This window comes from Trachemys scripta, chromosome 1, assembly GCF_013100865.1.
Source record: "Trachemys scripta elegans isolate TJP31775 chromosome 1, CAS_Tse_1.0, whole genome shotgun sequence".
Taxonomy (NCBI): Eukaryota; Metazoa; Chordata; order Testudines; family Emydidae; genus Trachemys; species Trachemys scripta.
The window spans coordinates 29638976-29659527 of record NC_048298.1 but is presented as its reverse complement, the minus strand read 5'-3'; the positions used below and the strand labels follow the sequence as shown (position 1 = coordinate 29659527).

The 20552-nt window shown below is 40.7% G+C and overlaps 1 protein-coding gene across 4 annotated transcripts in view; it reads left to right on the top strand.

Annotated features, from left to right (window-relative positions):
* The window catches only part of CELSR1 (cadherin EGF LAG seven-pass G-type receptor 1), a 265428-nt gene that overhangs the window by 179422 nt on the left and 65454 nt on the right, over window positions 1-20552 (top strand). For all 4 annotated transcript variants that reach the window (XM_034767045.1, XM_034767036.1, XM_034767029.1 and 1 more), the window contains exons 6-8: window positions 16272-16429; window positions 17668-17831; window positions 19691-19816. In XM_034767045.1, the coding sequence (XP_034622936.1) occupies window positions 16272-16429; window positions 17668-17831; window positions 19691-19816 (448 nt within the window). The remainder of the gene's footprint in view (window positions 1-16271; window positions 16430-17667; window positions 17832-19690; window positions 19817-20552) is intronic.

Sequence of the window (20552 nt, the reverse complement as noted above, 5' to 3'; positions counted from 1 at the left end):
GTGATTGGTTTATTATCTTCATAAGTATCTTTTTTGAATATTAAATAGTAGACCTCTATTGAAAAGCATACTTCATAAGAGAAGTCTGAAGATTAGTAGATGTAGTTTAGCAGAAACATTTATTATGTAGTTATCCGTCACTAATGACATCTGATGAGAGACAATTGTGGCCACAGAGACAATTCATGAAATAAATCCTAATGGCTTCAAAACTAATTTATTAAAGGATTAAGTGGGATTTTCTGCATAAAGAATGCAGTTGCAGAAGATTATCTTAATGCCACTATGACCAGAATCAACCATTAAAATCAATGGGAATTTTTTTACATTGACTTTAGTAGGAGCTGGAGCTCCTATTACAATAAAAATTAGAAAGTTTTGCTAAAGTTTCCAAGGACTGCAGATATTAAATATGGAAATTTGCACACTCTTGAAATGTTTGCTCAAGATGGAACCAAAAAACCTCATTTCCCCCAACTGGGTCAGATCCAAAATAACCAGAGAAATCCATCTAAAGGTATGGACTAAATAGCATGGGCCAGGTTGTGGCTTTTAATCAGGGGCACATGGAGCAGGGGGGAAAACATGGATGGATCCCTCCGCATGGCCCACACAAGGGCTTGTCACAGTTACCATTCCTGTGCTTGGGGGGGTATGCAGGGATGGCTCCCCTCACTACACAGTGCACCAAAAGGAGAACTAAAAATGCAAATCTATGGACCCACCTCCCTCCCTTCCCATCCCACTGTTAGGAACACAGCAGCTGCTTTTAGGCATTTGTACCTTTCTCCAGTAGAAGATGTAGGCAATTCCCCATCTAGTGAGTCCAGGCTTCCAAGCTCACATTTATATTGGCTCTAAGTGTAACAGACTCAGTTTTTAAAGCCTCTATCTAGAGTATGATGCTGAAATCAGTGGAAAGTTATTGATTGTGTTTTTATTCATTTCCAAAATCTGCTTCTATCTGGAACAAGTCAGATGTTCCTTTCAGCTCTAATATAGTATCCAGTTACTATGGATTTAGTTATGTTTCTAGGTTTGTTACCCCTTGTGTATCTCTTGTCATTGTTAATAGTTAGTAATCGATAGAATGTATTCCCAGACTGTTCAAGTTAGCTGTAATGCAGCAGGCAAGCTGGCAATGATGAAAATCAGCTTCCTGCAAAGCTCCTAAAAAGCTCCCAGTAAGAGCCCCAGTTTGTACTGAATGACTTTTCCTCTACAAAGCTACCGTTGGATCCAAATTGTTGCCATGGTTTTCATATAAGGAGATTTACAGGACACAAAAATACTTAAAGAATTTGACTGAGTTTGAAACCTTCATTTGTAATTCTAGAAAGGCCCCATATGAGGATATTTGCGTAAGAGTAGAGCCTTCTCTTCCCAGAGCAACTTGCAGGAAGCCCTTCAGTTACACAAAGCTCAAATGCAACTCAAGTAATGCACTAAAAAAACATGTTGTTGACTTACCATGGACAGTGCATTTACCAGAGTCCTGTAGGTGGGTTGCATGTTTAATTTACTCTCACACTTGAGCGCCCAAAGAGTTTTTGTCTGGGTTAATGATATGGTAGCCTGATAGGTTTATGATGGTCTCAGGGGAGCTCCTTACAAGAACAAAAGTTACTGCATCAGCAGATTTTTTTTTATTTGGCTGGGTTTTTATTTGGGAGGGTTTGTCCCAACTATACAATTACTGAACAGCATGCTGTTTAGAGTGTGAGGCGCACATACAGTACATGGATCTATCCCATGAATCAGAAGAGGTTATATATGTACTTTATTGGTCATTTGTATTATTTATTCTATGGCACTAACCGACATTGCTCTTTTTAAAAATGTGTAGCAGTTACAATTACAAGCATATATAGGAAAGTATAGAAATTAGATGTTTTATTGTTGAATGCATTTAAAGGAAATTCATTAAGAACTGTGTGACTGAAAGTTCAAACTATTTTCATTAATCAAACGTAAAATACTACTCATTTTACTGAGAGTAAAACATAGCTTTTTAAACTGTGTTCAAGGAGACGCGCACTGAACAAGTGATATTTGGTTCTGTGCTCCAGTGTTCCGGTCTAGGGGTCAAATATGTGGCTTTTAATCAGGGGCACATGGAGCAGCGGGAAACATGGATGGATCCCTCCCCATGTTCTATGACCTGTGCTATGGAGGTCCTTGCTTAGGCCCACATCATCCTGTCTGATAGAATAAACAGTGAGAGGAGGCTTTGGGATTAGGAAATCTCTGAGAGGGATCCCTTGTGGAGATCCTCCCTTCCCTGATGGTTCTGTCAGGGAGTGGGATGGGATTTGTCCCACCCTCACCCCCACTGAATAGGGCTTGGGCCCATTCTCAAACCTAGGCCATCCAGGCAGAAGGCCTATGCCTCCGTTCTAGCTCTGGCACCAGCAGTTTCTCTCATCCAACCAATAGAGGGTCCCAGAGAAGATCCTTAGGCATAGCAAGATCCAACAGTGGGAAACTAAAGTTAAGACAAATTCAGATTTGAATAAGAAGTGGTGAGAATAATTAACTCCTGGAACCACTCCCCAAGGGCCATGGTGGATTCTCCATCACTTGAAGTCACGACTGGATGGCTGTCTTGCAGATATGTTCTTGTTCAGCCAGAAGTTATGGACTTGGTGCAGAAGTCACTGGTGATGTTCTATGACCTGTGCTATGTCAGAGGTCAAACTAGATGATTATAATAGGCACCTCTGGCCTTAAAATCTATGAGGGAGGGAGGGAGGAAGGGAGGGAGGGAGAGGGAAAAAGATAACCCAGCTCCAGGCCATGGTGTCTTTTTCAGACAATCGCTGAAGGGCTGGTTGAGGGATGTGCTGCTTCTCCTTTTCCCCCCGCAACCAGCTACAGTCCTCAGCGCCACCAAGTGCCCTCTGTAGGGTCTAGAGGAGGTGGTGGTGTGGTGCTGTAGAGGCAGCTGTTCTCCACTTCTGTGTGGGATGGGAGATGGGGAAGATCCATATGTGAAGTGTCCCTTCGGTATGTGGAACACAGTCTATTTCACTGAGTTTTTCCTCATGCACACCCCAGTCACTAGAAGTTTCTTCTGGTAAGGGCTGAGTGAAAACTGAATAAAACCTAAGAAAGGAAGTCAGGATTTGACTCTAAAGTAATGATACTTGATGTTTCATTGTTGTGATGGGGACTTAAAAGTAACTTGTGGCTAGCTTTGTATATCAGGAAACGAAGGGGTAGAGCAGCAAAAGTCATTCCAGGGACACAGAGCTGTGAAGTGTATTCTGTGCTAGAGAGTGAAACTGCTCAGATATTGTGTATACAAGTTCAGATATAATTCATGATGGCTTTAAAGAACCAATTATACTGTTAGGGAAGAAATGGACCATACAAACTCATAACATTTTAATGTCTTTCTCCTCTGTAAAAGCTTTTTGATGAATTATTGTCTGTGGAATTCACTAGCTTGCCAGCATCTCAAGGGATTTGTTTCTTCTGTTCTTTATGCACAAATTAAAACAAATCTTCCAGGAACAATCATCACGGTGCATTTAAAGTTTTCATTTAACAAGTCTGCCTCTTGCATGCTGGGCCAAGTCCTGAAGTCTTTATTCAGTCCCAAGCAGACAAAACTGCCATTGGAATTCTGGGAGTTTTACTTAGGAAAGGACAGGGATCCTGATCCCAAGAGGTGCTGAGCGCCCACCATTCTCCCTGAAGTCAATGGGCCAGAATCTGAATTCCTCACTCGGGGACCCATGCTCCCCTCCACAGCATGGAGACTACAGATTTAGCCTCACACTGTTCCGTTCCCCTTAAGCCTGCAGAAGCCACTTCGTGGGGTATGGACTCTGTGATTTTGGAGGGGGTTAAGAGGCAGTGGATTCATAGACTAGGGTGACCAGATGTCCCGATTTTACAGGGACAGTCCCGATTTTTGGGTCTTTTTCCTATATAGGCTTCTATTACCCCCCACCCCCGTGCTGATTTTTCACATTTGCTGTCTAGTCACCCTATCATAGACTCACAGACTTTAAGGTCAGAAGGGACCATTATGATCATCTAGTCTGACCTCTTGCACAATGCAGGCCACAGAATCTCACCAATCCACTCCTGTAACAAACTCCTAACCTATGCCTGAGTTATTGAAGTCCTCAAATCGTGGTTTAAAGACGTCAAGGTGCAGAGAATCCTCAAGCAGGTGACCCGTGCCCCACGCTGCAGAGAAAGGCGAAAAACCTCCAGGGCCTCTGCCAATCTGCCCTGGAGGAAAATTCCTTCCCGACCCCAAATATGGCGATCAGTTAAACCCTGAGCATGTGGGCAAGACTCACCAGCCAGCACCCAGGAAAGATTTCTCTGTAGTAACTCAGATCCCACCCCATCTAACATCCCATCACAGACCATTGGGCATATTTATGGGCTAATAATCAAAGATCAATTAATTGCCAAAATTAGGTTATCCCATCATACCATCCCCTCCATAAACTTATCAAGCTTAGTCTTGAAGCCAGATATGTCTTTTGCCCCTACTGCTCCCCTTGGAAGGCTGTTCCAGAACTTCACTCCTCTAATGGTTAGAAACCTTCGTCTAATTTCAAGTCTAAACTTCCTAATGTCCAGTTTATATCCATTTGTTCTTGTGTCCACATTGGTACTAAGCTTAAATAATTCCTCTCCCTCCTGGATATTTATCCCTCTGATATATTTATAAAGAGCAATCATATCTCCCCTCAGCCTTCTTTTGGTTAGGCTAAACAAGCCAAGCTCTTTGAGTCTCCTTTCATAAGACAGGTTTTTCCATTCCTCGGATCATCCTAGTAGCCCTTCTCTGTACCTGATCCAGTTTGAATTCATCCTTCTTAAACATGGGAATCCAGAACTGCACACAGTATTCCAGATGAGATCTCACCAGTGCCTTATATAACGGTACTAACACCTTATCTTTACTGGAAATACCTGGCCTGATGCATCCCAAGACCGCATTAGCTTTTTTAACAGCCATAGTACATTGGCGGCTCATAGTCATCCTGTGATCAACCAGTACTCTGAGGTCCTTCTCCTCCTCTGTTACTTCCAACTGATGTGTCCCCAGTTTATAACCAAAATTCTTGTTATTTATCCCTAAATGCATGACCTTGCACTTTTCACTATTAAATTTCATCCTATTACTATTACTCCAGTTTACAAGGTCATCCAGATCTTCCTGTATGATATCCCGTTCCTTCTCTGTATTAGCAATACCGCCCAGCTTTGTGTCATCTGCAAATTTTATTAGCACATTCCCACTTTTTGTGCCAAGGTCATTAATAAAAAGATTAAATAAGATTAGTCCCAAAACCGATCCCTGAGGAACTCCACTAGTAACCTCCTTCCAGCCTGACAGTTCACCTTTCAATATGACCCGTTGTAGTCTCCCCTTTAACCAGTTCCTTATCCACCTTTCAATTTTCATATTGATCCCCATCTTTTCCAATTTAGCTAATAATTCCCCATGTGGAACTGTATCAAATGCCTTACTGAAATCGATGTAAATTAGATCCACTGCGTTTCCTTTGTCTAAAAAATCTGTTACCTTCTCAAAGAAGAAGATCAGGTTGGTTTGGCACGATCTACCTTTTGTAAAACCATGTTGTATTTTGTCCCAATTACCATTGACCTCAATGTTCTTAACTACTTTCTCCTTCAAATTTTTTTCCGAGACCTTGCATACTACAGATGGGAAACTAACAGGCCTATAATTACTCGGATCACTTTTTTTCCTTTCTTAAAAATAGGAACTATGTTAGCAATTCTCCAGTCATATGGTTCAACCCCTGAGTTTACTGATTCATTAAAAATTTAGGATTCTCCTCCTTCAGATTTGCCTTCCCCCCCCCCCATCAAACCCACAGGGGAAGCTGGCACAAGAGAGTACAGCCTGAGGCTGTATTAACTCGGGCAGCTTACCTGCCCCGTACTGCAGAATCCTCCAGGGAGGTTTAATGGGGCATCGTGGAAGCCCTTGAAAGTATGGTTCCTGCAGTGATGATTCTTTGCCCCTCTGTCCACAGAGGTAGAGAAGATGACAAGGCCCTAAATGAGAATTGCAGGATTTCCCAATGGTAGTTTGCCTTAATGAGGCTTTTGGATTGTGCCCTATGTGCTCATTCTAGCTCTCTGATACATGACATTTTTTTATGATTTTAATGACACAGTCCCACATAACATTGTCATAAGCAAACTAGGGAAATGTGGTCAAGAGGAACTTACTATAAGGTGGGTGCACAACTGGTTGAAAGACCATACTCAAAGAGTAGTTATTAATGGTTCACTATCAGACTGGGAGGGTGTATCTAGAGGTATGGTACTGGGTGTGGTACTAGTCAATATTTGCATTAGAGATGTGGATAATGGAAAGAAGAGCAGGCTTATAAAATTTGCAGATGACACCAAGCTGGGAGGGGTATAGAGAACAGAATTCGAATTCTGAACCACCTTGACAAATTGTAGAATTGATCTAAAATCAACAAGATGAAATTCAGTAAAGACAAGTGCACTTAGGAAGGAAAAATAAAATGCACAACTACAAAATGGGGGGAAATTGGCTAGGTGGTATTACTGCTGAAAAGGATTTGAGGGTTATAATGGATTACAACTTGAACAAGAATCAGCAGTATGATGCGGTTGGAAAAAAGGCTAGTATCATGAGGTGTATTAACACAAGTGTTGTATGTTAGACATGGGAAGTAATTGTACCACGGTACTCGGCACTGGTGAGGACTCAGCTGGAGTGCTGTGTCTAGTTCTGGGCGCCACACTTTAACAAAGATGCGGACAAACTGGGGAGAGACCAGAGAAAAGGAATAAAAATGCTAAAAGGTTTAGAAAACTTGATCTGTAAGGAATAGTTAAACTGGGCATTTAGTCTTGTGAAAAGTCTTGAGAAAAGAAGACTTAGCGGGGACCTGTTAACAATCTTCAAATATGTTAAGAATCATTATAAAAAGGATGGTGATCAACTGAAAGTAGAACAAGAAGCAGTGGGCTTAATTTGCATCAAAGGTGATATAGGCTGGATATTAGGAAAAACTTTCCAGCTACAACGGTAGTTAAGCTCTGGAATAGGCTTCCAAGGGGGGTTTTGAAATCCCCTCATTGGAGGCTTTAAAAATCTGTTGGATGAACACCTGTCAGGCAGTGTTCCCTCTTAATTTTTTGCATCCATATGCGGAATGAATTTTGTTATGTGCACCAATATGGAGGTGATGTGTGGCGGGTGAGGCCGAGGGGTTTGGAATGTGGGAGGGGGTTCAGGGCTGGGGCAGAGGGTTGAGGTGCGGGGGGCGGGGGTGAGGGCCCTGGCTCCGGGTATGGGCTCTGGGATGGGGCTGGGGATGAGGGGTTTGAGGTGCAGGCTTCCCCAGGGCTGGGGTGGGGAAAGAGGACTCCCCACAACCCTTTCTCACCACAGCAGCTCAGGGCCAGGGGAGAGGCACCTCTCCCTGGCCATGGCAGCTCTGGCTGGGGTGGGCCGAGGGAGGAGCGCCTCTCCCTGGCTGTGCAGCCCTTGGTAGCCTGCTGCGCAGCCACACGACTGTGCAGCTTAGAGGGAACTTAGTTGTCAGGGATGATCTAGGTTTATTTGGCCCTGCCTCAGTGCAGGGGGCTTGACTTACTGACTTCTCAAGGACCCTTCCAGCCCTTCTATGTACTTTGGAAAGGCAGCTGTGGGTAGGCAGACCTAAGGTATATGGCAATGTGCACCAAATATGGATGGGAAGGATTAAGGCCTTATTCTGTATCTACTGCAGTAGATGATTTTCTGACATTGATTATTAGGGTTTTTTCCACATTAGTGCAGGCTGAACATTTCCTCTTATAAACATCACAAAAGTGGGCATGAAGCAAGTGAACATCCCAGTCCTGCCAGACTACATTACAACATTTTAACCAAGTATTGTACATGTAATAATAACAATTTTAAATGTCCCTTTATCTATACCTTTGCTACTCTTTTGTTTCAAAGCAGGCATGGCCTTATTGCAGCAGGACTCCCTTCTATTGAGCAGATCTTTTTTGTAATCTACTTTAATGAGAAAAAAACATTTTAACACTGTGCACTGTTTCTAGCAGAGTCATTTAAATGGCACCTCAGGAATTCAGTGTAATACTTTGAAGTGTGCTCTTATCTGTATTTAATCACACAGAAACCTATAGTAACTCACTGATTTACAGAGAAGTTTTTAAAGAATTTCACATCTATGGCGGTGAGGGGAAACAGCACTTTGGAGGAACTGTCTTTGCACCTGGCCACACAGGAATCCTCATGTACTTTATTGGGACCCTTCCAAAGGCCACTAACCTCACACAATCACACAAAGTACTTTTATTGAACCGAGAGAGAGTGAGAGAACTAATTTCTGAAGGCCAGGCTGTGTCACCTTTACTCATGCTGAATGATACTTTTCTTAGCAAGTTGTTTTATGGAAGAAAATGGGACTACTCCTAAGTGAGATACTATCCAGTGTGAATAAGAGTGGCACAATTTGGTGTTTCTAGGTATTTGTAGGACTCTGGTCACAGTAATGGTTGAGCTCCAAACACACAATTAAACATGATGAATCAGAACACTTACATACCATAATGCTTATGTATGAAGGGTGTTTAGGGCTGAAGTGTGGGTGAGGAAGGGATTGCTGGACTAAAAGAGGAGTGTGTAAAGGACAGGGAAAACGTGCGGAGGGGAACAAGAAGAAGGGTGCGAAGCATAGTAGGCAGAAACAGTGAGGGCAGGCAGCTGGAAAGTTGCAGTGGTAGGAAAAGGGTGGGGTAAAGGAACCAACAACCAGTGACAATACAGAATTGAGAAAAACATTGTACAAGGTGGATGAGACAGACCAGTCCTATGGTGATGATTGTATGGATTGTGGTACCTAGGCCCTTGTCTGAGGGGAATGGACATAGTCTCTGAGTGGTGAAAAAAGGTGCATCTTGCTGCTGCCTCTTTATCAAGGAGCAGAGAGGAATCCAGTAATACTTAGCGGCTGGGCACAATTTTGACTGGTGGCTTCCAAAGAAGGGTGAGGTCAAGGTTTTGGCTCTTTCACTCTCCCTACCAACATTATGGTTGTCTTTCCTGGGACAAGCTTCATCATATGCCATCAACGTATGCATGGCACTACACAATTTCTTCCCAAGGCATCACATATATTGAAAAGGGGAGGGGACAGAACTAGTCCTGTGGGACTCCACATGTGAGAGCTTGTGAGGATGAGAAGCTGCTGCCTGTTACCATTCTTGAGTGAGGTAGAAAGGATTGATGAAAATCAGTTGAGTGCTACACCATTCACACCAGCTAGATCTTGTAGGGAGATGAGCAGTGTCTCATAATTGACTATGTCAAAAGCCACCAGCAGGTCAAGCTGTATGAACATCAAAGTTTGGCCTCTGTACATAGCCATGGTCACCATTCTGTGCTACTAAAGACAGCTCAGTGTCATGACCCAGCCTGAATCCTGATTGTGAGGAGTCCCAGGATGTCGCTATCACTTGTCTAGGAAAGGGAATGGTATGGTGATTTGGTTTTTGCAGCGTTTGATCCATTTACTGTAAAGTGCTTTTTTTTCTGTCACAAATTCTTGTGGGTGTGTACAGATTCAAACAAGAGCAAGTACGTACCAAAAAAATTGCCTTTAGACTATTCAGTGAGTAATGAAGGAATAATGCACATCAAAGGAATGGAAAGTTTGTATAATAATTTGTCATACTTACCTTTGGTGACTATCATAATGTATCAGAGTGGAAATATGTGACAGATTCTCCAGTTTTTATACTGGCTTGTTTTAAAGGTGCTGTTCATTTTTTTCCTCTAGAAATCAGCAAGGGGCAATTTTACAAAGCAGAAATTAACTTTAGTGTGTTCGTCCTAATCTGGCCCAATTTCCAGTTGCCTGACTGACTGTTCTGATCAGTGCAATCTATAAGTTCATGTAGCAACATTAAGCTTGTCTGGTATTTACGAATTTATTTCTCCCTAAGTTGTAAATGTCACACTTTTTTTGGTTCCTGCTGCTTTATTTGTTGTTTCCAGTTTGTTTGTTTTTTGGAGGGGGTTGATTCCATTTCTGTGCCCAGCGAGACGGTGTCTGTAGCTGTCAGTTAATGAGCTTTTTGACCACTGAAGCAGTGAAGTATTGCCTGGGAATCTGAAGGCTTTTTCCCCCCTTTCCTGGGTTAGATAGTTGGTCTGAGGCCAATGGGTTAATGAAAGGGTTCTCTGAGCATGGCTAGCTGCCTAATGAGACTGAGCATGTTTGAACCAAAACGGCACCACAAACTTCCAGCATCTGCAGTAGACTTTGGAAGGTGCTCCATTTTCTGCTAATTATTACTGGAGCTAGAAAAATTGTGAAATAAGTTGGTTTGAAAGTATATTAACATGCTACATTTTACCCTACAATACCACTAATAATTTTTTGAGCTAAACAAACAAAAGTCTAGAAAAATATTAATTTAAAAAAGAACAACTAGGAAACAGATTCTTTTTAACCTTTAACCTCTGAAAATACTCAATAAATCATTAGCTACTCATTAACAAAAACAATGTGTGACTTATTGACCAGGAAACAAAAACTTGGAAGCTTTCATAGAGAAAGGGTACCGTTGGTTTTGGAATGGCTTTTCTTTTTAAAAATAAGTTATGATGATGGCAAACAAGTTGAACTGTGTATTAAGTCTTGACATGGAAAAGTCTAATAGCTTAACTTTTTTAAATAGATGTTTTTTGTGCAGTGAGCTAAACAAAGAATATGTTTATAATATGCACCTTCATATCTGTCCCCTGAGAAGAATGGACAGATGCCAGGCTTAACTAGGTTTGTTGTGTCTCCCTTTCAAGGGTACTCACTTATGTTTTTCACACTGTTATTCTTGTCTACGGTTTGCTGCAAAGCCGTTTCCTCTGTTGTCAGTTGCTTCAAAGGAAGCAAAGAGGCTAGAGCAGACTGAAATATTTATAATAGAAATGTTTATTGTTGAAATGAGCCTGCGTTGAGTCCCTGAAACATCCATAACAGTGGAGCAATTTTATGAGGTTGAATAACAATATTTTTTACTCTCTGGATGTTTCCGGAAAAATAAAGTGGGCACTTCCACTCAAAAATGTGCACTTGTGAATTTTGAGAAAGCTGCCACTGATGAAGGAGATGAAGGTGATGCCACCATAAAAGCCATGTGGTCTAGAGGATTAAGCACAGAGCAGGAAATCTAGAATTGGGTTCCCACCTCTGCCACTAACTGACCAAAGAAACAGTTTTTACTCTGCAACCATTATCAGTAAGTACAAAATATTAAATGTCATGGATCTGATTTATTTACAAATAAATCCACAGAAGTTTGGACCATTTTGTTAAACTGGCCACTGAACTTAGATTGTGACATTTGAGAAATATAATTAATACAGTACAAAAAATGTAGCCATTAAGTGTTTAAGACAGAGCCTGCATTATCCCTTAATCTGTGGATCTCTTCTCTACAGTATTTACCACGAGACCATCTGTACCTTTAATGGATAACTGAATGGAGCATGAATGATTTAAATATGTGCTTTCAGTGGCTGGAACTTCTAAATCATATTGAAGTACATCAATTTAGCATTGTCTCTGATTTTTAAAGTAAGATACTGACAGAAAGGATATCAAATTTGCAGACTATAAAACAGATGCATGTTCTGACGACCCCATCACGGTAAAACTGAAATTTCACAGATTAAGATTATTAGCATTTTAATGTGTGAATGGACACCTGTGAGAGTATATGTATATTTGTTTATGTTGAAGAATCAGGAAAAAAGCCAAACAGATTGCCATTCCTCAGCTGGATCTTACCAGAATCTGACTTGACATCTTGAATAAAATACATGTGTGGAGGTGTCACTTGAGTCTGCTATAGACCTTAGAAATAAAAAATCTGCACCCAAAAGGATGTCATCTTTACCTTTGGGCTCTGAGAAGATGGTTCCTCCAGATCACATTTGATGGCATTCATTGAGTCTGAGACATCTCACAGGTGGCTTTATCATGGTCTGAAGGAGAGAGGTGGTCTGATTAAACAGGCTTGGGAGTCTGGAACTTCTTCATTATAATCGTGAGGCTAACCATGGCTCCCTCTGTGTCATGGGGAATGTCATGGGTTAAACCTTAAACCTCAGATTGCCCCTCCTTAAAATGGTGTCAGAACTCTAACCTCCCTCACTGGAGTGTTGAGGCATAGTTAATGTTTTTAAAGCTCTGTGGAGATTGTGTGTGCTAATTGCCCTTATCTGAGGGAGGTAAATATTATTATTGCTATTTTACAGGTGGGGGAAAGTCAAATACACAAGGCTAAGTGATATGTCCAGGCTGCAGAATGAGTCAGCGTCCAAAGTGGGATTAGAAATGAGGGGTTCCTGGCTCCCAAAAACCTATGCTTGATTGATAAGCCAGAGCTGCTTCTTACCCTTATCTAAGTAAGACAAGAATCTGTAAGGTCATTCATTGGCAATGTAGCAAGCAAAGATAAAAATTGGTGCAACGTACTTGAATGTGGGACATGATAATAACGAGAATGCTCTGCAAGGTGCAGCTTGTTTTTGTGAGATGAGGAAGAATCAACTTCATTTCTAATTTGCATATGTGGAACTGAGACCTCTGCGTAGATTATTTTTTGGTTATTTATTTATTGAGCTGTTGGTACCTCTGCATATTTCTCACTTTTACAGCATGTGGTCTTTGAAGTTTGAACCCCAATCTATTTCCACACAAACACTATGTGGAAAGGCAGCCCTTAGGGTTAGACAGTGAGAGGTAAATTTTCAGCTCTGTGAGCAGGACTTAGTTACATGACTTCCATTAACATTAATGGGAGTCATGCTGGTAAATTCCTGTGCACCACACTGAACGTTTACTCATGAATGCAGAATTACTGTACAGCAAAGCTAATGAAACTTGGCTTTTAGGTAGCATGGTGTTTCAAGAAGAGATTTTCAAAGGCACAAAGGGCAGCTAGGTGCCCAGTTCCCATTAGAAGTCATGGGAACGGAGCACCTAACTCCCGCTTGTGTCCTTGAAATCTCCCTCTGAGAATGACAGTGTGGATGTTGCTATTTTTTAACTGAACCTATCTTCTGTAAGGGCCCAGTCCTGTTCCTGTTGAAGTCAATGGCAAAACTCATTTGTCTTCCATATGAGCAAGAAGCAGACCCTAAATAGGAATGCTTTGTCTGCTATCATTTAGTCTCACCAGTTTATTTTTCTTTGCACTGTTATTCCTGATCCATTGTTGCTTTGAACCCTTCTGTATAAGGAACAGTTACTTGATTTATTTTAATATTTACTTACATTATTTTAGATGTTTGTCTTTTTGTTGTAAAGTATACCCCATGTCAGGTGCTGGAAAGGTGGATATTGTAACCATATTTAAAAGGAAAAAAAGATTCTCCATAGCCCACTAAATCACCAACAAACTTTGTCCCTTACCAGCAATTGATCCCTCCCTTTCAGGGGGTCTTGGAGAATAAACAGGCCGTGCAACATGATGAGAAAGTCAGAAGATTCAGGATTTTTTTGAACTGAGGCGAGGAGAAAGTTATGTAGTTGGGGACCCCTCGATGACAAACAGGCTGCCATATTCTGTATCAGTTTAAGCTTCCAAGCTTTTCCAGTTTTAAGAACTGTAGAGTATACTCTAATAATCTAATCTTGAGGTGTCAAAGGTCAGGATCACTGTGACAAAGCATCAGCTAAAAGAAAAAGTTGCAACTCCTAGTCAAATATAAGGGACAAAGAGCTGCCTTAGCCACTGCAGCTTCTTGATATCCAGAAGCAGTTGTGGATTCACTAGGAAATCCAGGCTGCAAGCCTGATTAACTGTGAGCAGACTCCTCCAGTGGAGGGAGAAGACGCCCTCTGGCATATCTTCTGGTGCTTCTAATTTAATAAACAGACTTGCTTAACTAAAACATCTTGAACTTAAGTGTTAAGTTTTTCTTCAAAATATATAACATTTGTACCAAAAATGTAAATTACAACTTTGGAGCAGAAGGTTTTGCTATTAGCTGGAATATTTTATTTATTAATTCCTTAATTTTGACCAGCTTGTTACTAACATTTTCAGCATCGCATCTATGTATGTTCCCAATCATTTCCAAATTAGGCTGCTATGTAGCCCATAGAATCTGGGAAATACAAAACGTGCCTTAATATCACTTAATAGAGGTCAAAACCTTTACATGAACAGCTGCCAAACTATGTGATCATGTTATCTGTTCATAGAGGAAATGGAAAATACTTTCCAACTGGAATTGTTTGAGACCAGGAAACTTCATTTTAAAATGTTTTTATGCACCAGTATAATTAGCTTTATAAATGAAGCTGTTATTCTTTGCAGCTAATGAAAGGGACTGTTAACCATTTCAGTAAATTCATGCAAAATCTGAAACTGACAGAATTGATCTTTTATCCCCGTTACTTCCTAGGTTGCAGTACAGATAAATTCAATACCAAAGAAATGTGCCATGTAAATGACTATATAAGTTGTGAAGGGAATGCACTGCAAGCTAAAGCAAACTTGCCCATGCATCATTATTTTTTTCAACAGTTGCTACTATTGATGATCAAAGGATCATAAGAATATCTCTGTGATTTCAAGTATGTAATAGGTAGGGTGTTAAATACTGAGGAGCCCCATTGACCTCAGTGGGATATGAATAAAGTGAGCAGGATTTGGCTCATGCAATGCTGTATATTACATACAGTGTTCTCATAGAAGCGGTGACGTTAGAGAAGAAAGACTCAGTTGCTTTCTACAGGTATGAAATATGAAAAATGACTTTCTTTTATCAATTGTTGTTATTTAGTTTAGACTGATACTGTTATTGTTTTTTGCAATGTTGTCGTAGTCCTGTTAGCCCCAGGATAATTAGAGAGACAAGGTGGGTGAGGTGATGTCTTTTATTGGCCCATTTCTATTGGTGAAAGAGACAAGCTTTTGAGCATACATCGAGCTCTTTCTCACAGTGAGCTCGAAAACATGTATCTTTTAACAACAGAAGCTGGTTTGATAAAAGATATTACCTCCCCCACCTTGTCACACTGTTACTGTGTCTCTTACAAATATGTTATTCCTCAGTTTGAGGGATCTGTATCTCAGTTTCCTGGTGACTGTTTAGTTCTCCGCTTAGTTACACAGGTGTCAGACTGAAATAACTCTTTTGAAGTTAATGGAGCTATAAAAAGTCAAAGGATATTCTTGTGGTTAAGACCCTGGGTGGAGATTTGTGTTCAGTTCCTGGTGGTGCTGTAGACTTTTGTGACCATCAATCATTTTTTTTCTGTGCCTCATTTCTTTGTTTGTAAAATGCCACACCTCTGCCTCACAAGGGTGTTGTGTGAGCGTAAACTCATTAATGCTAGTGAGGAGCTCAGTGCTATAGTGTGAGTATCCAGATAGACAGTATAAGATGAGAACTGGCCTTAACATTTGTTGCCAGCCCTGCAAAACATTTGTGACCATCACCCACAAAAATATTTGAAAATGTTGGCCTATGTGATTGAAGCAAGGCCATTGAAGGACTGAGTGTCAGAGCTGAGAATGATCCCTTGCTCTCTGTCCCTTGTTTAGTCCACTACACCATGCTGCCTCTCTGTGGAACTGCCTCTCCTTGTGGCCTGAGGTCGTTCTGTCTGCTCAGCAGAGGACCAGGGGTCGTTGGGACTCTGAGGCAGCCCTAGTGCCATCAACAGTAGTTGGGTGACACAGTGGTATAAAGTTGTGATCTTGATCTGGAATCTTTCCCAAAATCAAGTAGCCTGTCGCTGTATTTTTTTCTGCACTCTAAAGCCCAGTCCTGGGTTGCTGTGAGGGGGCTATCATTCTTTTAAATGAAAAATTGGTTTCACACTTTTAACCCTAGTGAGACATATTCTGTCAGTTTATATTGTCAAAGCTGTTTTTGCAAGGAAAAGACTGAGAAATATAATATTTTTAAGTGAGCTCTTCACTTTAGATGAGAGGGGAGAGTTGGTGACAGGAGCAGAATTGTCACGCTGTTCTTCTAGATGCTTGTTACTATTCTCAGATGAAGTCAGCCATTTTGTTTCCTCTTGCACAGTTGAGTTGTAAGTGAGATTGCCTTAACTAATGCATGTTTGGTTGCACAGCCTACTTTAGTCATCTTAAAAACAGAATGATGTGTATGAGTGGATTGCAGGCATGTTGATTCTGCTGAGTTTGTAGCCTTATTTACAGGTATGTTGTTTATTTTCTTGAAGCCCCACATTGGCCGATTAGGAATTCCTCATGGACCTTCAGGAGAGAAGGTGGCAGTAGTAACAGTGGATGACTGTGACACTGCAGTGGCTGTGCGCTTCGGAAGTCTCATTGGGAACTACACATGTGCTGCCCAAGGAACTCAAAGTGGCTCAAAAAAGTAAGGGCTTTTTATAGATATTTCTTATTCATTCTCATATTTAAAAGGAATTGAGCAATAACACATGGGCAGTGAGAAGAAAAGCACACATAGCAAAGATTTTATAAGAAACCAAACTGACTAAACTGGCAGATGAAATTCAGAGTACAGAAGTGAAAGGCAGTGTATATCAGAAGGAACAATTTAAATGGCTCATACACATTGTGGAGTCTAAAATAACTGTAAAGACACAAGAAAAAATGTTTGGGATCATTGTTGAAAGCTCAGTGGAAACATCTGTTCATTGTACAGCAACAGTCAGAAAAGCAAATAAATTGTGAGGCTGCATTAAGAAAAAGAGAGTAATACTAAAAAGATTTTGACATGATATTTTAAATTAATGGTACATCATCCCATCTCAGAAAGGCTATAGGAGAAATAGAAAAGATCCAGAGAAGGGCAATGAAAATCATTAGATACATGGAAAGCCTTCTGTCTGAGGAAAGATTGAAAAGATTAGTATTATTTAGTTTAGAGAGAAAATGAATAACAGGTGAGACATGATAGAAATATATAAAAACAATGAATTATATCGAAAATGCCAGTCAGATGATTATATTTACCCTTTTCCGAAATTCAAGAACAAGAGGACACTCATTGAAGTTAAAAGACTCGTTAACATTTAAAACTGATTAAAATATATACTTTTTATAGGTTCTATAACTATCCAGCAGAACCTACTGCCACAGGATGTTAACATAAGGAGCCTAGGAGGATTCAAAAAGGGACTAGCCATTTATGAATAACAAGATTATTATCCATAGTTACACCAGCCAGAATAAAAGTGTATATAACATACTAACCTTCCTGCTTTAGGCTATAAATCAACATCTCACTGTCTGGGATTAAAAAGAAATTTCCATAGATGCATGTTGTTTCATAATTTTCCATTTACACCTTCTAACATAGCTAGTACTGGTCACTGTCAGAGACCAATATTTGACTCTATTGGTGTGGTTGGTATGGCAGCTCCTACAGTCCTAAATTACAAATTTGCAGCTAATTTTATTATGATTCTTTTTTATTATTGAGATCGGTACTTACAGTCTTGTGAAGCTAAATCCTGCAAATAATGAGCTAACAGAAAATAGTTAAATATCTCAGATTTCTTTAGTCAGATTAGCTGTGAAGAAACTGTAAAGTAAAGGAGGCCAAACAAATGACATGAAAATAATCCAGCTAATTTCTTACTTCTTTAGATCTTTGGACCTGACTGGACCTCTCCTGCTTGGGGGTGTCCCAAACTTACCTGAAGACTTCCCTGTGCACAACAGAGAGTTTATTGGCTGTATGAGGAACCTCTCCATTGACAACAAACCAATCGATATGGCTAGTTTCATAGCCAATAATGGCACTCTTGCAGGTATAAGCTTCCAGATCTTCAAAAGGCCACAAGAAAAAGCTTTCTGTCACGCTCAGAGTTCTTGTGCACACCAAGAACCAGATTTTCAAAGGCGGGTGCATGGGGTATGCATGGAAAACTGCAAGTGCAACCTTTCCATGTGAAAAATAGCACTTGATTGGCAGGGTGCAAACTGGTGTAGGTCAGCTAGTTGCGCATGTACACAGCAGTGAGGGACATGAACGTTTTTGTGACGACAGTCCTTGAAATTTTTTGCCTCAGGAGAAATCCTGCCCTCCTACTCCGTTCCCCCCACCCCTGCAATGCTGCCACTGGATATGGAAGGCCCAGTTGGTCTTGGAATTATTTCAGCTCAGCTGAACAGTGGAGGGGAGGATTTGGGAGTATGAATAAGGAGTCTGCCCAACCCTAGTGCAGAGCAGGTTGGATAGGGTTATGGGGAGAGGGAAACACGCTTTTACTCTTCACTGCCAATCCCTCTGCCATCTCTCTGGGAGAAATATAACAGCCACAGAAGCTGTTGCATCTTTGAATCTGTAGTAGCCACCATGGAGCAGTCTGGAAAATAAGGGAAAAGTTTTTCTAGCCTGGTCACTGTATAAATCCCCTACATGTACCCCATTTGTTTGAGCGAGGTGAAATTCATGCCAGTGCCGAAGACCCACACAATGTCCTGAGGCTGTGTGCACCACTTAAAGAATGAAATGGCACTTAGGAGGTTTACAAAGCTTCTCTAGGTCCTGAGGAGAATATCATTCAGGGATTTGCACATAGAATTTAGCCCTAAATGAACATTGCTCTAAGTCGTGTTCCAAGCACTCTGATGGCAAGGTGGTACTTGAGCTGCACTTCTGCCCTGAACTGTAACAGTTGAACCAGAATTTCTTTTAATAACCTTCCATTTTCATATGTTTGCATCTCAGCTATTAAAGCTCACTCTGCTCTGAAACGAAGTGTAATGAGGTCAAGAAGAATGGAATATTTTAACCAATTCTGGTTATACTTTAAAACAAATACAGTAGCTCTCCAAACCTGAAATGCAAGCTGCTCAGAAGCTTGTGCATACTTATCATGAGTTTTAAAAAACTGTGGTTTAAAAATGAAACATGAGCTGCACTTCTTCTGGGCTGCTGAATACCGTTGTACTGCCTTATAAAGTGACCAGTTTCTGAGTACAGTCTCAGCTGTCTGGCTCCTGTATTGGAAGAGGCAGCAAGTGGGAAGTGGTGCTCAGATCTCCACAGGACAGAGCAGAGCAAATCTCTGATTTGTAAAAGTAGATAGTTCTTTCTTCTCACAGCCTGGTGGAAGTCTAGTTCAGTGATGCACTAGAGGAGGCACTCACTTCTGATCCTGTGTGTTCTTTTCAGGTAATTAATGAGTAATGACCATGAGTTAAGAGTGGAACTTCAGCACTAAATTTGAATTATCGGGCTTTTGCCAGATTGTGTCTTTACCTTAAAATTAGCTGAACACAATTCAGTTTTTCATCTAGGTAAATATGTTCCTGTTTCAGGGGAAGTAGAACAAAGAAAGATTTCAGTTTGGTTGCTTTCTGATTTGGAGGCACATTCCTACATAGTATCACTCCACTGGGTTCAATAGAGTTACACCAGAATTAAGCCCTTGGTCTTTATCTGAGAGGTTTCTTGGTCTCTTTTGATCATATGGCTCTCAAAGTGTTGTAATGCTTTAATGATTTCCTTTGCCTTCAGAATTGAAAAAAGCCCAGAAACGGTCACTCAGAAACGTATTGTTAAAGTAATTTTAAGTCTGTTTTGATGTTATGCAACCACCATTACCAAATACACGGATGTGGAATGGTTTTAGGCTGAATAGCTCTGCTTTCTAAATTCCAGGTTGTGCAGCTCAGAAGAACTACTGTGATACTAATTGGTGTCAAAATGGAGGCACATGCGTGAATAAATGGAACACCTACACTTGTGATTGCCCCCTGCGGTATGGTGGGAAAAACTGTGAGCAAGGTAGGTGCACAAGGCTCCCAGTGTATGTGTCCTCAAGTTTACCTGTGTGTTTTGGCATTTAGTTTTTAATAATTAACTTCTCATAATGTATATGAAAGTTTGAGATGCTTTAGGGGACAGAAAATGGAATATTGCAATAAAGTGTAAAATTCATCCATTATATATTTGAAATAACTGTGTGTGCTCATCTATATATTAACGATGGTTGCTGACTTTTGGTTCAAAAGGCAGGAAAATATCAATCAGGAAATCCTACTGGGATAAACAGTAATAGCTTTTATCTTTTCCTATCTATTTACTAACATTAGTGAATTAGTTCTACAAAGATTGGCACTATTGATAATTTACTTAAAATAAAATCATCTGATGCAAAGCATATAGAAATCAATGGAAAGACTCCCTTTGACTTTAGTGGGCTTTGGGTCAGGCCCAAAATGAACATGGACTTAATTATTACTTCCTTCAGCAATCCCTCTTTAATAAGAACACTTTACATTTTATTGGACTATACTTATGACAGAAAACACTATGTATACATATGTAAAACTTGTTAATAAAATATAGGAAAGGAGCAGCAGGTGTGCTTTATAAGGGAATGAAAAATTTGGACCCGGTTACTTTCCTGGGGAGGTAAGGGAGGTTCCTCATTAGGAAAACCATAGCTGGAGGCTGAGGCTCAATGCAGCAGCATTGGCATTACAGCCCCGACCCACAGTCTATATGGGAATAGCAGCTA